At 36.7% G+C, this 17919-nt stretch overlaps 1 protein-coding gene and 1 non-coding gene across 51 annotated transcripts in view; both read left to right on the top strand.

Annotated features, from left to right (window-relative positions):
• CLASP2 (cytoplasmic linker associated protein 2) overlaps positions 1-17432 on the top strand; it is a 194468-nt gene extending 177036 nt beyond the window's left edge. For all 50 annotated transcript variants that reach the window (XM_076006146.1, XM_076006141.1, XM_076006137.1 and 47 more), the window contains 3 exons: positions 3285-3491; positions 13710-13826; positions 15666-17432. In XM_076006146.1, the coding sequence (XP_075862261.1) occupies positions 3285-3491; positions 13710-13826; positions 15666-15752 (411 nt within the window). In that variant the 3' untranslated portion in view covers positions 15753-17432. The remainder of the gene's footprint in view (positions 1-3284; positions 3492-13709; positions 13827-15665) is intronic.
• Positions 14726-14832, top strand: LOC142874941 (U6 spliceosomal RNA). Its single transcript, XR_012922528.1, has one exon. It is a non-coding gene; the product is annotated as a U6 spliceosomal RNA (small nuclear RNA).
• Positions 17433-17919: the final 487 nt, after the last annotated feature.

Here is a 17919-nt window from a genome sequence, read left to right as displayed (position 1 = left end):
GTGTCTCTGGTAGAACCAAGACATTAGCAAAAGGAAAGTTAAAAAAAGAAAATTAAAATAGCAGTGAAGGCCGGGCATGGTGGCTCACGCTTGTAATCCTAGTACTCTGGGAGGCCAAGGTGGGTGGATCGTTTGAGCTCAGGAGTTCAAGACCAGCCTGAGCAAGAGTGAGACGCTGTCTCTACTAAAAAAATACAAAGAAATTAGCTGGACAACTAAAAAAAAATATATATATATATATTTAAAAAAAATTAGCCAGGCATAGTGGCACACACCTACAGTCCCAGCTACTCGGGAGGCTGAGGCAGGAGGATCGCTTGAGCCCCAGGAGTTTGAGGTTGTTGTGAGCTAGGCTAGCGCCACGACGCTCTAGCCCCAGCAACAGAGTGAGACTCTGTCTTAAAAAAAAATAATTGCAGTGAGATAAGATGAATCAAAGCCAAATAAATGCAAAAGCTACAACCATAAAACTTTCAGAAGATAGCAGAGGAATATCTTTGTTATTTTGAATTAGGCAATGGTTTCTTAATATAAATCCAAAAGCAGAAGCAACTAATTAAAAAAACAAATTGGACTTCATCAAAATTAAAAACTTTTGTGCTTCAAAGGATACTATCAGGAAAGTGAAAATACAGCTCACAGAATAGGAGAAAAATTTTGCAGCTCATATACCTGATAACGTACTAATACCTGTAATATACAAAAGTAGTCTTACAACACAACAGTGAAAAGACAACCCCGTTTTTAAATGAGCAAAGAATCTCAATAGATATTTCTCCAAAAATTTATAAATGGTAATAAGCACATGAAAAGATGTTCAACACTATTAGTCATTAGGAAAATGCAGCTAAAGCTTCAATGAAATAACACTTAACATCCACAAGGAAGACAGATAGTAAATGTTGGTGAGGATGTGGAGAAATTGAGGTAATTTACTTTTTTAAAGTAATTGGGGTAATTTACTTTTTAAAAAGATTTCAGTGAGCTTTCTAGTAGAATGACTCATAACTTTTAAATCTATCTGGATTGTTATATAGCTTTTTTAAAAATTCAGCTGGTATTTAGTAGTGATAAATCTATAGCATCTCACTGAAAGTTTAAAAAATACTATTTATTTATTTATTTTTTATTTCGGCATATTATGGGGGTACAGATTTTAAGGTTTCAATAAATGCCCATTTCCCCCCCTCCCCCCACAAGTCTGAGTCTCCAGCATGACCATCCCCCAGATGGTACACATCTCACTCATTATATATGTATATACCCGCCCCCCTCCCCTCTCCCAACCCCCCAATACCCTATTACTGTAGTACCTATGTGACCACTTAGGTGCTGTTCAGTTAATACCAATTTGCTGGTGACTATATGTGGTGCTTGTTTTTCCATTCTTGGGAAACTTCACTTAATAGTATGAGTTCCAGCTCTAACCAGGAAAATATAAGATGGACTATATCACCATTGTTTCTTAGAGCTGAATAGTACTCCATGGTATACATATACCACATTTTATTAATCCATTCTTGGATTGATGGGCACTTGGGCTGTTTCCACAGCCTTGCAATTATGAATTGTGCTGCTATGAACATTCTAGTGCATGGCCGGGGCGCGGTGGCTCACGCCTGTAATCCTAGCTCTCTGGGAGGCCGAGGCGGGCGGATTGCTCAAGGTCAGGAGTTCAAAACCAGCCTGAGCAAGAGCGAGACCCTGTCTCTACTATAAATAGAAAGAAATTAATTGGCCAACTAATATATATAGAAAAAATTAGCTGGGCATGGTGGTGCATGCCTGTAGCCCCAGCTACTTGGGAGGCTGAAGCAGAAGGATTTCTTGAGCCCAGGAGTTTGAGGTTGCTGTGAGGTAGGCTAATGCCACGGCACTCACTCTAGCCTAGGCAACAAAGCGAGACTCTGTCTCAAAAAAAAAAAAATTCTAGTGCAGGTGTCTTTTTTGTAGAGTGTCATTGGATCTTTTGGGTAGATGCCCAGCAATGGGATTGCTGGATCAAATGGTAGATTCACTTGTATCGCTTTAAGGTATCTCCATATTGCTTTCCACTGAGGTTGAACTAGTTTGCAGTCCCACCAACAGTGTAGGAGTGTTCCTCTCTCTCCGCATCCACGCCAGCATTTATTGTTCGGAGACTTTTTGATAAAGGCCATTTTCACTGGAGTTAAGTGATATCTCATTGTGGTTTTGATTTGCATTTCCCTGATGATTAGAGATGTGGAGCATTTTTTCATATGTTTGTTGGCCATACTTCTGTCTTCTTTAGAAAAGTTTCTGTTCAAGTCCTTTGCCCACTTTTTAATAGGGTTATTTGATTTTTTTCTTCCTGATTTTCATGAGTTCTAAGTATATTCTAGTTATCAGTCCCTTATCGGATGCATAGGATGCAAAATTTTTCTAAAAAAATACTATTTAATATTTGTAGTTTAGTTATACATTTTCCAACCCAAATAAGGCCTGTGTAGCATCCCTATTTTTACAAAATATAAAATTGACATTCTTAAGGTGTTACAGCTGAAATTAACCCTAGGTCTTCTGACTTCCAGTGTATTTTTTTTTTCAATGTATTTTCCACTATTCCTTTCTAAGCACCTTTGATCAATGGAAGTCATAAGAGAGACACTGACCAAGTAGCATAAAAAGCAATTATTTTTACATGTTTTTAAGATCATCTTTAGAGATTGCAGATTCTAATAAGAAGATAAACAACCATTTCTTCTCTTCACTGCAAACCCAGTGTTTTGCCCTCCCAAACCCAATACAAAAGGAAAGAAAATCATCATAAAAAGAAAGAGGAGTAGTATGTTAACTTTTAGTAACACATTAATAATGATTTTTTATTTTATTTCTTATTAATGCGACACAAAGGGTACTAGCGTTCCTTGAGATGAGAGTTATTAATAATGAACAGGGCCTCAGCATAGATGATGCAGGAGACTCCATTCACATTATACCCTAGATGAATAGAGCCTCCACTCCCTACCACAACGAGGTCAAAATTTTATTTAAAAACTACTTTTGCCAACAGTAAAAGAACACAAAAGAAGGGAGAAAGGTATAATAAAGCCCCATATATCCATCATCTAGCCTCAACAGCTATTGACATTTTGCCAATCTGTTTTACTGTACCCTCATATTTTCTATGTGTGGGTTTACTGTATTTTCAAAGCAAATTCCAAATATCATGTCATATTAAATGCTTCATGAAATTTATACTTACAGAACATAGTATCACATTTTAAAAATTACTTTCTGGCTTAATTTCCTGTTTGTTTTAGGTGGTGAGATCTGCTGAGGAAGCAGCATCAGTATTGGCCACTTCAATTAGTCCAGAGCAGTGCATCAAAGTGCTTTGTCCTATCATCCAAACTGCAGATTACCCAATTAATCTGGCTGCAATCAAAATGCAAACAAAAGTGATAGAGAGAGTGTCCAAGGAAACTCTTAACCTGCTTTTGCCGGAGATTATGCCAGGCCTGATACAGGTAAGCAACAAAACTTAGAGAGGAATAAGCTATAATACAGTTGGGGTTTGGATATTTTAGGTACTTTCCAGGCAAAACTAGTGGCATGATCAAACCTTCCTGTTGTCTATGATGTTCAGGACAAAGACTTCCCATAACTAGCCAGTGTGGGAATGAATGTAGCCAGTCGGTGCGAATGTAGTAAAATATACATAACATAAAATTTACCATTTAACCATTTTTAAGTGTTCAATATAGTGACATAAAATACATTCACAAAGTTGTACAGCCATCACTACTGTCTGTGTCCAGACCTTTTTCACCATCCAAAGCTGAAACTCTGTACCCATTAATCATTAACTCCCCATTCCTCCCTCCCTCCCAGCCCCTGGTACCTCTGTTCTGCTTTCTGCTAGGTTCCTCATATAAATGGAATTATACCGTATTTGTCCTTTTATGTCTGCCCTATTTCGCTTAGCATAATATTTTCAGGCTTCATCCATGTTATAGCATGTATCAGAATTTCATTCCTTTTTATGTCTGAATAATATGCCATTTATGTATATACTATAGTTTGTTTATCCATTCATCTGTTGATATTTATTCATTTATCTATTGATTGTTTCCTTTTTTTTTTTTTTTTTTTTTTGAGACTTACTCTGTTGCCCAGGCTAAAGTGCCGTGGCATCAGCCTAGCTCACAGCAACCTCAAACTCCTGGGCTCAAGCAATCCTTCTATCTTAGCCTCCTGAGTAGCTGGGACTATAGGCATACGCCACCATGCCCAGCTAATTTTTTCTATATATTTTTAGTTGGCCAATTAATTTCTTTCTATTTTTAGTAGAGATGGGATCTCACTCTTGCTCAGGCTGGTTTTGAACTCCTGACCTTGAGCAATCCACCCACCTCGGCCTCCCAGAGTGTTAGGATTACAGGTGTGAGCTACCACGCCTGGCTGATTGTTTCCTTTTTATTACATAAATACTGCAGCAAACTTCTTGTATTATTATCTTGTACTTCTATGTATATATCTAGAAGCAGAATTTCTAGATGTTGCCAGATATCTCTGAAAAATTATTGTACTAAATTACAGTCATAGATGTGTTGTGTATTTCTCTATCTACACAAACCCATGCATGTAAACATGAATAAAATGGGATTATATTTTGTAACATGCTTTCATTAACCATATATTGTGAACTCTTTCCATTTAGTAAATAATATTTTATAATGTAATTTTAATGGCTGACTAATATGCCTATATTTAAACCTCTTCAAGGCTGAGAACAGTGGCTCGCACCTGTAATCCTAAAACACTCTGGGAGGCCAAGGCAGGAGGATCATTTGAGCCCAGGAGTTTGAGGTTGCAGTGAGCTATGGTGATGCCACTGCACTTCAACCTGGGCAACAGAAAGAGACTCTGTCTCAAAAAAAAAAAAAAAAAACCTCTTTTTAAAGAGAATTAATCATTCATTACTTTGCTTTGCTTTTCTATGCTTTTTTTTGAGACAGAGTCTCACTCTATTGCCCTGACTAGAGTGCCATGGCATCAGCTGCTCATAGCAACCTCAAACTCCTGGTCTCAAGTGATCCCCCTGCTTCAGCCTCCCAAGTAGCTGGGACTACAGGCATGTGCCACCATGCCCAGCTAATTTTTTCTATATATATTAGTTGGCCAATTAATTTCTTTCTATTTATAGTAGAGATGGGGTCTCGCTCTTGCTCAGGCTGGTTTCGAACTCCTGACCTCGAGCGATCTGCCCTCCTCAGCCTCCCAGAGAGCTAGGATTACAGGCATGAGCCACCGCGCCCAGCCCATTACTTTGTATATCTATAGGGTTATATTTTTAATTCTGTTCTAAGTTTAATATTACTCACTAAACTGTGAGGTCCTAAGATAAGATCCAAATCTCTTTTTCTGTTTATGCTTTTGTGATAAATATTTGCTGAATGAATATTTTAAGAGTATGAAGATATTAGCAAAGAGCTGTTGTGGCTTTAAGTTCTTGTCAATTGCTTACTTCCTTTCATGTTAGCTTGATGCAGAATCTTACAGTATACATGATTTTTGGAAATAGGTATCTTACCTATCAGAAAAGCACAAGAACTCTAATGAATTTAAATATTAGCATTTCAATTTTTTGCTATAAACTATTAAAATTAGAATATATAGATAATAGGACCAGAGCAATGAGAGGAAAGAAGACAATGGCAATATAGTTTTTGAATGCCTTCAAGTTTTCTCACCAAAAAGTTATCTCACTGAGCAACTAGGATTGCATACAAAAAACATGAAAAGGCCGGGCGCGGTGGCTCACGCCTGTAATCCTAGCTCTTGGGAGGCCGAGGCGGGCGGATTGCTCAAGGTCAGGAGTTCAAAACCAGCCTGAGCAAGAGCGAGACCCCGTCTCTACTATAAATAGAAAGAAATTAATTGGCCAACTGATATATATATGTAAAAAATTAGCCGGGCATGGTGGCGCATGCCTGTAGTCCCAGCTACTCGGGAGGCTGAGGCAGAAGGATCGCTGGAGCCCAGGAGTTTGAGGTTGCTGTGAGCTAGGCTGACGCCATGGCACTCACTCTAGCCTGGGCAACAAAGCGAGACTCTGTCTCAAAAAAAAAAAAAACAAAAACATGAAAAACATCTTCAGTAAAATTAGGGAAATATATCCCAGTGAACCCCAGAATATGAGCAGATAGAACCAAACCACCACCAGCACCAGCAGCAAATTCCCCTGGGGATCTCAGTGGTATGGAAAAGTATAAAGGAAAATCAAAAGTTACTTTTAAGATCCTGGTGCCAATGTGTACTCTCCTGCCCTTGTGCCTTCCACAGTTGGATGACAGCAATAAGGCCGTCACCAGATGCCGGCACCTTGATATTAGACTTTCCAGCCTCCAAAACCATGAGAAATAAATTTCTTCTCTTTATAAATTAAAAAGACCCTCATGCCAGAGAATCGCACAAGTGCTCACCCCTAAAAGAGAGATCCCTATTCTGAGTGAAGAACTAAATATGCATAATTTAAGTGAGAAAAAATTACAGGTGAAAACAGGTACTGTATGGAAGGCCAGATCATGCTGGGGTGGCCTGGATCCTCAAGACTTTTAGAAATACCTCACAAAATTTCCCTTCCAGAAAGAGCTGCTCATTTTGGAAAAACTCCCTGTAATAGAGTCTTCACTGAGCTCCTATGATAGCAATCCTTTGGCAGAGGTGGCTACACAGAAAGATCATATTTTTTAATACTTTAAGATAACAAGAAGGAGGAATCCTGCAGCAGTAAAGCTAGAAAAGCTTTCATAGCCCAATGTCACCCCACTACACAGAAAACTTTTCTTTAAAATATGAAATATATAAAAGCCCATTTCAGTTACATATGAGTGACAGAAAAGGGTTGTGGGGGTCTAGCCCCATACAAAGATATTACCTACCCCTTCCCCTCAAAAAAGAGGAAGAAAATAATGGCCTGAAGTATACCTACAATGAAGGTACACTAGAAAAATATGGCCACAAAGCAAATGGAAACATAAACCCAAATTTAAGAAAAAAAGGTAAAAAAGAAATGTAAGAAAACAAGAGCTAATAAAAAGCATGAATCCAAATTTTTAAAGCTCATAAAAAGAAGAATTAGACAATAGGTAAATTTAAAGACAGAGCAGTCAGAGCTCAAGGAAGAATTTTTTACTGTAAATCCCTAGCGAGATATACCCTAAAGATGAAAGAAACCACAAAGAAATCCTGAACTGCATTCAATATATTCATAGTTAGGAAAAATAATGAGCTAGTTATTATATAGAATAACTATATTGGTTATTCTATATTCTGTAGTCATTAGTATAAAATAGAAATTACATTGGTACATATATATATATTATATATATGTCAGGATAAAGCAAATAACGGTGGCATAAAATAAAAGAAGTAAATCTTAACTTTAAATTGGATATGTCAGAGTGAAATTATTATTTAATTTCTTAACTCAACATGTCCTCTGAATCAGTATCAACCCAGTAACAGTGAGCATCCTTACCCAGATTGTGGTCTCCAAATACCATTTTCCACTCAAAGGAGTCAGGTGTGTTTGGAAAAACGACTGATTTCAGGTTTGGAGCAGGAAATGTACAAAATGAGCTTGGTAAATCATGTTTCTGAAAGCGAGAAAACAATTTGAGGTTCAAAAAGAATAATGCAATAATGAATTAAAATACCTCGATTTTAAAATGCAATTCATGAGTTCATATTGATATAATAATTGGCCAACTTTGAAGGTTACCAGGACACTAATTTATTCTGAAAATTGGTTAATAAAGTGAAATAATCAAAGCACATAGCCTACCTGCCCTATTTTCAGGATAACCAAGTATTTGATGAGATAAAGTACTTTAAGAAGAATTCTAGTTAGTAAGTACAGAAGAAATTATTGACTTATAAAATTATCATTTCTATTCTTTGACCTGTTGGTTTATTTTTTTAAAATTAACATTTTGGGGCTCCATTGAAACAATGAATGTATGAAGTGTTTTCCAGTGGTTGCCAAAATACTGAGGTGAAAAGATGATGGGGAGGGGTATATAATGAAGGGATTAAATTAACAACACCTGAACTTACTGATCAATCTTAAACATCACTGAAGGCCAAACAGCTACACATTATGTGTCTTTTGATGAGATGCACAACCTTTAACAAGTCTTCTTCCCTAAAACAATTGAACCTAAACCTAATCAAGCCTCTTGGTTTAACTGTCATTTTAAAGGAAGTTTAGAAAATAGAGAAACATGTTAAATTGCACCTTAAGGATACATTCAGTCAAATTCAGAATTTGTAATTCCTTTCTTGTAGGAAATTTTACAAGAAAAATTGCCAAATTCCTTTAATAAAGAAGTGGCATGGGGCCGGGCGCGGTGGCTCACGCCTGTAATCCTAGCACTCTGGGAGGCCGAGGCGGGCGGATTGCTCGAGGTCAGGAGTTCGAAACCAGCCTGAGCAAGAGCGAGACCCCGTCTCTACTATAAATAGAAAGAAATTAATTGGCCAACTAATATATATAGAAAAAATGAGCCGGGCATGGTGGCGCATGCCTGTAGTCCCAGCTACTTGGGAGGCTGAGGCAGCAGGATTGCTTGAGCCCAGGAGTTTGAGGTTGCTGTGAGCTAGGCTGATGCCATGGCACTCACTCTAGCCTGGGCAACAAAGTGAGACTCTGTCTCAAAAAAAAAAAAAAAAAAGAAGTGGCATGAAAAAAGGGGGAGAAGAGGTTAAGAACTGTTATAGATTTAAAGAATCTTACGAGTCTAATCAACTTGAAAAAGAAGAACAAAATTGGAGGATTCACACTCCTGATTTCAAAACTTACTACTAAGCTACAGTAATGAAGACAATGTGATACCGCCATAATAGACTTACAGATCAATGGAATAGAATTCAGAATCCGGAAATAACCCTGACATTTACTGTCACTTGACCACAGTTTTGGGGGGGAAAGAACAGTATTTTTAACAAATGGTGCTAGAACAACTGGGCATCCATGTGAAAAAGAAAGAAATTGAACTCCTTCATCACACCATATACAAAAGTTAAGGAGTGATAACAGAAAATGGCAGAGTAAGGAGCTCCAAGAATTGATTCCCCCAGGCTGGGCAGGGTGGCTCACGCCTGTAATTGTAGCACTTTGGGAGGCCAAGGTGAGAGTATCACTTAAGGACAGGAGTCGAAGACCAGTCTGAGCAAGAGTGAGACCCCATCTCTACAAAAAATAGAAAAATTAGCCGGGCATTGTGGTGTGTGCCTGTTGTCGCAGCTACTCAGGAGACTGAGGCAGGAAGATTGCTTGGGCCCAGGAATTTGAGGTTTCAGTGAGCTATGATGGTGCCACTGCACTGTAGCCTGGGCAACAGAATAAGATGCCATCTCAGAAAAAAATAAAAAATTTAAAATGAAAAAGAATTGATTCCTCCACCTAAGCAACCATTGAGCTAGCAAAAACAGGTAGAATCAACTTTTTTGAAACTCTAGGATCTAACAAAAAACAGCAACTAAGGGAGTGTAGTGAAAGAAAGAGGCTGCTAAAATTCAGTAAGAAAGTTACTGCCTGCCATTCACCCTGCGTTGGGGACAGTGGCCCACATTTGTGGTACAGCTTGCTGATGCAAAGAAACATGAACCTTATCTCAAAAAATTATGGTTATGTGTTTGATCTCTTTGGTGTTCCCTGAGAGACTGGCACAAAAACTCCTTTGTTTTGCCTCCCTTCAGGCTGAAGTAGGTTCCCAAATGTCAAAAACATTTGAAGACATATGCTACCTGTAGCCACCTGAGGCAAAGGAGAGCAGACAGGGCAAGCAGCAGACAGCTAGAGAAGCCTGGAAAGGAGGAGCTGGGGAAGAAGATACTTGGTGGAATAGGGCTTTGAAGTGTCATGAATACTAGGGAATCCACCAGAAGAATGTTCAGAAAAGACCTTAAAGGACCCTCAGCTTGGACCTCTCGATGATCTTTGGGACCCATACACACAGGAGGTGTGAAGGCTAACAGCTGTAGGCAGCCTCACTAAGCATTGAATGACTACCCCAGCTCAGAGTCAATCTGCAAAGACTGGGAGAGTTTGTGTTGGTTGTTTTGTTTTGTTTTATTTTGTTTCTCAACATATTATTGGGGTACAAATGTTTAAGTTACATATATTGCCTTTGCCCCACCTGAGTCAGAGCTTCAAGCATGTCCATCCCCCAGACAGTGCACACCGCACCCATTAAGTGTGTGCTTTGTTTTTCCTTGATTCCAGGCTTTTAAGAAAATCTCTGTCAGGTCACTAGCTGACCACTGAGATAACAAACTTCAGTGACCACACACCATAAACAAAAATGAACTCAATGATCTAAATATAGGAAATATATCTTAGAAGGAAACAGGGATAAATCTTTATGACCTTAGATTTGGCAGTGATTATTAGATATGACACCCAAAACATCAACAAAAAAATGAAACAGATCAATTGGACTTCATCAAAATTAATAACTTTTGTTCATCACACAACATTATCAAGAAAGTGAAAAGACAGCTTACATAATGGGAGAAAATTTTTTCAAATTATGTATCTAATAAGGGTCTACTATCCAGAACATATATATATAAAGAACTCTTATAACTCAACAACAAAAAGACAATTTTTAAATGGGCAAAGGACTTAGACACTTCTTCAGAGAAGATATACAATGGCCAAGAAGCACATGAAAACATGGTTGGTATCATTAGTCATTAGGGAAATGTGTGTCAAACTACAATGAGATACCACTTCACACCCACTGAGATGGCTGTAATCAAAAGAATGAAAATAACAAGTGTTGGTGAGGATGTACAGAAATTGGAACCTTCGTACATTGCTGGTAGAAATGTAAAGTAGTGTAGTTCCTGTGGGAAACAGTTTGGCAGTTCCTCAAAAAGTTATAAAATCATCGTATAACCCAGCAGTTCCACTCCCAGGTATATACCCAAAAGAAGTCAAAACAGATACTTCAAAAAATAGTTATACTTGAATGTTCATATCAGCACTATTCATAATAGCCAAAAGGTGAAAAGAACTCAAATGTCCATTTTAACTGATAAATGGATAAATAGAATGGCATATCATACAATGAAATATTAATATTATCCAGCCATAAATAGGAATGAAGTACTGATATATGTTACAACATGTATCAACCTCAAAACATGCCAAGGCCGGGCACAGTGGCTCACACCTATAATCCTAGCACTTTGGGAGGCCAAGGCAGGAGGATCACTTGAGGCCAGGAATTCAAGACCAGCCTGAGCAGCATAACAAGGCCCCATCGCTACAGAAAATAGAAAGATTAGGTGTATGTTATACCTAAATTAGGTGTGTGGCATACACCTGTAGTCCTAGCTACTCAGAAGGCTAAGCAAGACGATTGCTTGAGCTTAGGAGTTAGAGACGCAGTGAACTATGATTGCGCCACTGCACTCTAGCCTGGGCAATAGAGATTGTGTCTTTTTTAAAAAAATTGCCAAATAACAGAAGCCAAACCAAAAAAGTCACATAGTATATGCTTGCATTTATATGAAATATCCAGTGGGTGCTTAATTAAGGGTACAGGCATATTTTTCAAGTAATGAAGTGTTTTGGAACTTGATAGATACGGTGTTTGTATAACAGTGTGAATGTACTAAATGCCATTGAATTGTGTATTTTAAAATGGTTAATTTTGTGTTATGTGAATTTTACCTCAATAAAAAATATTAACTGAAAATGGATCAAAGACCAAAATGTAAAAACTCTAAAACTATAAAATGTTAGAAGAAACATAGGCATACATCTTTGTCACCTTGAATTGGGCAGTGATTTCTTAGATAATACAGCAAAAGCAATTGTAACAAAATTAAAAATAAGTAGAATTGAACATCATCAAAATTAAAAACTTTTGTGCTTTAAAAGGACACCATCAAGAAAGTGAAAAGACAATAAAAGCAACCCACACAATGGGACAAAATTTTTGTAAGTCATAAATATGAGAAGGGACTTGTATCTATAATATATAAAGAACTTATGCAACTGAATAATAGAAAGAAGAGCTGCCCACAGTGGCGTGTGTAATCCTAGCACTCTGAAGGGCCGAGGTGGGGGGATTACTTGAGCTCAGGAGTTCGAGACCAGACCAGTCCAGAGGAAGAGTGAGACATGTCTCTACAAAAAATAGAAAAATTAGCCAGGTGTTGTCAGTGCACCTGTAGTCCCAACTACTTGAGAAGCTGAGGCAGGATGATCACTTGAGCCCAGGAGTTTGATGTTGCAGTGAGCTATGATGACTCCACTGTACAGTAACCAGGGCTACAGAGGGAGACTCTGTCTCCAGAAATAATAATAATAGAAAGGAAAATGACCAATTTGAAAAATGGGCAGAGCATCTTGTTGTGGGTTGAATGGTGACCCCAAAGATATCAGGTCTTAATCTGATTGAATTAGAATTCTAGAATCTGTAGATGTTAGAATCTGTAAATGTTACCTTATTTAGATACAGGATCTTTGAAGATATGATAAAGTTAAGGATCATGAGATGAGACATAATAATTCTGGGTTGTCCTGGCGATCCCTAAATGCTATCATAAGTGTCCATATAAGAGAGAGGTAGAGGGAGATTATACACACACACGCACACAGTGGAGAAGGTGATGTGAAGATGGGGACAAAAATTGAAGTGATTTGGCCTTAGAAATAAGGAATACCAGCTTGAGGTTTGTGGTAATTGTTAAACAGCCACAGGAAACTAATAGAGTCTGAGTAGACATTTCTCCGAGGTCATCCTCCTGAATGCAACCTGATAACTCTGATGTCACTCCCTGCTTAAAGCCCTTCAGGGTTTTCCATTGACAGAACAAGTCCGTATGTCTTGCTGCGGTTCTTCCAGCTGGCCACTGCCTACCTTTCCTTCCTACCCCATGTACTCCAATTATAATGAATTTATTTAACTCATAGAAAGCACTGCTCTCTCTCACTAATGTACTATTAGTACACAATGTACTGTGTACTTTTCTCTGTCTGGTATACTCATCCTCATTCCCCTTTGTTTTAATTTATTCTTGTCACCCTTCAGGTCTCAATTTAAAACACTTTCTCTGCAAAGTATTTTCTGACTATCACATTCCTAATCCCACTCTCTACCCCACAATACCTCCTGCCATGTGATTCGGTAACTGTTCTGAGACAAGATAGTGTGTATCTTGTTGGACACTGAATATTATTTAGCTGGCCTGTACTTGTCACATAACAGGCACTATTATAATTACAACTATATAAAAATGATGAGATAAAATAAAATCAACATAGTTTGATTTTATTACTTTTATTATGAAGAATATATTTTAGCTGGATATCTATTAATATTTTAATATTTTTATAGTTGTTTTAGAAAGATTAGATGATCAGGATTTTAGTGGAGATGAACTCATATACATTCAGATAATTGATTCAAAAATACTTTATGGATAAGTAAGAAAGAACCTGATAAAGAGGGCTAACATTAGGTTGAGGGTGCAGTAGGAGAAGTGAAAGGAAAGAAGGGCATGTCTGTGCCTGAAAAGGTTGAAAAGTTAACTCGGGTCAGCAGAGTTTTCTTTCCTCTGTATGCTCAAGATCTCATCTTTGAGTTACATCATCTGTCCCTGTTGAAAAGGTAGTTTTCTCAGATCTCCCAGGAGTTCTAACGATAGACTTTTCTCCCTAGGGTTATGATAATTCAGAAAGCAGTGTTCGGAAAGCTTGTGTCTTCTGCCTGGTGGCTGTTCATGCAGTAATTGGTGATGAACTAAAACCACATCTCAGTCAACTCACTGGCAGTAAAGTAAGTAATGCTGCTTTGTTTTAAAGATGGTGGCTAAGTACATTCTTCAAAATTTAGTTCTGTGTATGGGTTAAAGGGTAAATTTGTTATTCTACTTTTAGTAAGTCAGGCTTTGAGCATACAAGTTGCCCTTATTCCTCCTGTTTTGCATTTTATCTGTTTCTGCTCTAACGTTTGTCACTCAGGTGAAGTCAGCAGTTTGGTAGGGTAGTTGGTAGATTTCTGTGAGAGAAAATGCCTACAGCTTCCAGTTATTTATAAAAGCCAGCTAACTCCTTTCCCACTCCCACACCCAAATTGTTACCCCCAAGGACTGTTTAGTTCAGAATACATAGATTGTTGTGGTTGTATGTTCATGGATTACTTTATATCTCCCAAAATATGGAATACTTGAACATTTTATAAATTTTCCCCTTAAACTATGGTAATCAAATATTTGTTCTTTTTTCTCTTTCTATTATTACGATCCAAATTAATGGCGACTTTTACTTGGTATATTAAAATAAAAATTTCTGATTAGTCCTTAAGACTTAAAAAAATAAGTAAGTCTTGCTTTCTTCATTTCATTGGTACCACCAGAACTTTGAAATTTGTTCTAGAGGGTGGGAATAAACTATGATTGTCAAATTACAGCCTATGAACCAGTTAGCAGGGAGCACTCACCTTCCTTTAAAGAGTTTCCCAAAATTCTAATAATTGTCATTACTATAGTCAAGTTTATTTTCCTAATAGCAAAAAGGCAGAATAAAAATACATACAAAGAAAAATGAGCTCAGGTACACATCATACATTAAAGTATCTCTGCAAGTTATAGATTAAAGCAGTGATTCTTAACCCTTTCTTGGTTACAGACTACTTTGAGATTTAGGTAAAATCTCATCTCAGGAAACTTAAATACAGTGCTTGCTTCGATACCACATATACTAAAATTAGAACGATGCAGAGAAGATTAGCATGGCCCTTGTGCAAGGATGACATGCAAATTCGTAATAAATAAATAAATTTTTAAAAAAGAAAATTACATATGGAAAATTTTAGATGGTGGGATTCAGGGTTCAGGGATCCCCTGAATCCCGTGGACACCAGGTTAAAAACTCTTGGATCAAAGGATTAATGTTTAAAAAGGAAATTTTCAGAAACAATTAAAAGTCAGCATTTTATCAGAATACTAGCCCTCCAGTAATACTGTTACATAGGAAGACAATAGGTAGGTGAAAAAAATATTTTTAAATAACATTAGATGAATAAAGCATAACACAGAATTATACATGCATTGGTTACAAACTCCTTAAAAAACATAATCTCATACTGGTAAAGAATGCAAACTGACAGAAATCAAAACCATTCTTGTTAGAATGGCAGTAGCATGGTGATCTGAGATCTTGGGCTCTAGAACCCAATTGCCTAGCCCATTTCTTACCCACCCCTGTGACCTGAGGCAGTAACCTAACCATTCTGTATCTTGATTTCCTCAACTGTAAAATGGGGAAATAAAGAGATAATGTAAAGCACATTATGTAACACATAGTGCTCAAATGTTTGTCATTATTGTTTTAATGGTAACTTCTTTTTCTGAGTTTACTTTAGTGTTTTATATTTTATCACTATAACATTTTTTGAAAAGTCATTATAGTATACTCAGTCATGAACAAACTCTAAGACTTAAAAAAAATGTTTTTTTGTAATTCTTAATTATCAACAATAAATTGGGCATTATAATAACCCCCAGCCTAAAATCTATCTTTCAAAGCTCACACATATATATATAATTTTTTTAATAAGCATCTTATAATTTAGAGCAGCTTGCTCAAATGACATGTGTTTGGCTTGAATCTGCAGATGAAGCTACTGAATCTTTACATCAAACGTGCACAAACAGGTTCTGGAGGAGCTGATCCCACTACTGATGTTTCTGGACAAAGTTAGTGAAGCTCATCAAAGTGAACCAGGTCTCTCAAAGAAAGGACAGACAGACCACCCTCATCAATGAAAGGAAATTCTCAAATACATCTTTTGGAACTTAACCATTGTTTCCCAGTTTTAGTTTTTTGTTTTGTTTCATTTTGTATTTTCTGTAACAGAGGGCTACCCTCAGTCTGCATGTAAACTTTTATGATAGTTATTCCAAATTCAAGAAGAAGCAGTATTAACATCAATTGATCAATACAAAGTAATTTTTAATCTAATTCATCATTTCACATGTTTGTACTTCTTTGTCTTCCCATTAACCTTTGCCAGTGTTATGATTGTATAAATTTTTTTAAATGCTGGTTAAACAGGAATGCTTAAAGCTTTAAAAGTTTAACAGTCTAAAACATTTTTTTTTGCCTTTATTCAATTGCAGAATAATATTTTTATTGCTATTTTGAGTTTTGTTCCGTATCATGTCCTATGCTAGAAATATTGAAATGATGTGAAATAAAGCAGGACTAATTTGAACTTCAGCTGGACTCTGTTGGTGTGATGGTGATACATGTCATTAGTTGCAACTTCTTTGGGGTGATCTTAAGACCTCAAAGACATATGTTACAGAATCAGCCAGTTCTGTAAAACTGATATTGTTTGTTGGTTCTTGATCTTGCCATCTTTATTTAATACCGTGTCCCTTCTATGATCCCTTAAGAAAGCTGCACCAAATCATCTGCCTGTTTTTTTCTGGATACTTATTGAAATAGAAGGTTTTATTGCAGGGTTTGTTTTTTTTGTTTGTTTATTTTTTTTTTTTTGGTTTGTTTATCTTTGTTGTGATGATGCTTTTTTTGTATTTATTAATATCAAATTCACTTATAAATAAACTTGATAATGGAAACAGACAAAAAAAATCAAGTGCATGTGTGTCCTTGACCGTCTTCTGTTTCTCACTTAATAAACAAACTAATTATTGAGACATGGAAGTCGACCAGCACCTTTTCTTTAAATGGTGGAACCTGGTTTCCTTTTACCATGAAATTGTCTTACTTGAAAACATTGATCCTGATGAGAGAGAAGATGGTGCCAAGGCTATCTTTGTATAATGGGCTCAAATTCTCTACCTCTTCAGGGCTAATACTTTTAACTGAGCTGCTGCCTATAGTGTCTTTTGGGAAACTACTTAAAGGGTGATTTTCTGTTAGCTTTTAACAAGTTTTTTTAATCACCTTTTGCTACACCTGTTCTTTTCATGTGCAGCCAACTTTCAGAAATTACCAGTTGTGGTAAAAGGCCAAATTAAATAATTTGGAACCAGGATACTAATGATTTCTCATCCTGACTTTTTTTTTTTTTAATCCTAACATAACGTGAATTTGATTGGAAAGGCAAATAGCTATTAGGGAAGCAGTTTGCTATTGTTACAGAGTTATCTGTACTTTCTTTGTTTAATTGAAAAAATGTAGAAATGTATGTAAAGAATTTAAGACAAGAGTACTGAAAGGATGATTTGTCATAGGCTTTCCCTTTGGTTTCTGTGCTAGCAGCAGGAAAATATAGTTTCTCTAAATCCTCTCCCTCTTACCTGTAACAATTTTGTTTTCTACTGTTAATTACATTGTGTATTTATAGTTCTATGCTTACTGTTGTGCATATACTGGCAATAAAACTGTACATAACATTACTTGAAAAAATGTATATCAATTTTTCTGTCTCATTGTCACTTATAACAAGGCGGTGTGTGTGTGTGTGTGTGTGTGTGTTTAACTTTAGAAGGTCTTGTATCAATGGTGTTCTCATGAATTTTATACATGTATCTGAGGAGAAAAGATTTATCAGGAGTAATAGCCAGAACCAATTGTATACAGCTGTATACGCATGTATACATTACAGCTTATCTTTAAGAAGAAAAGTCATTTTAAACATTGAACTCAGTAGTATTTTATATACCATGACCTTTGGATAGTTTGTAATCATTCTGAATCAAAATATTGATTTAATTTTGACATCTGGGTACAGTACTGCCTTAACTACTGTTGACAACTAAGTAGAATGACTTAAGCTGAATAATAACTTTAACTGAAAAATTAGATTAAGCACCTGGCAACAACAGGCACTCAAGAAATGAATTAACTACAAAACAGGAAAGTGTAATGTGTCTAAATGAAAGCTTATATATGTAAAC

The sequence above is a fragment of the Microcebus murinus genome, chromosome 1 (genome assembly GCF_040939455.1).
Source record: "Microcebus murinus isolate Inina chromosome 1, M.murinus_Inina_mat1.0, whole genome shotgun sequence".
Lineage (NCBI taxonomy): Eukaryota > Metazoa > Chordata > Mammalia > Primates > Cheirogaleidae > Microcebus > Microcebus murinus.
The sequence above is the reverse complement of the archived record's forward strand: the minus strand, read 5'-3'. Positions and strand labels throughout refer to the sequence as shown.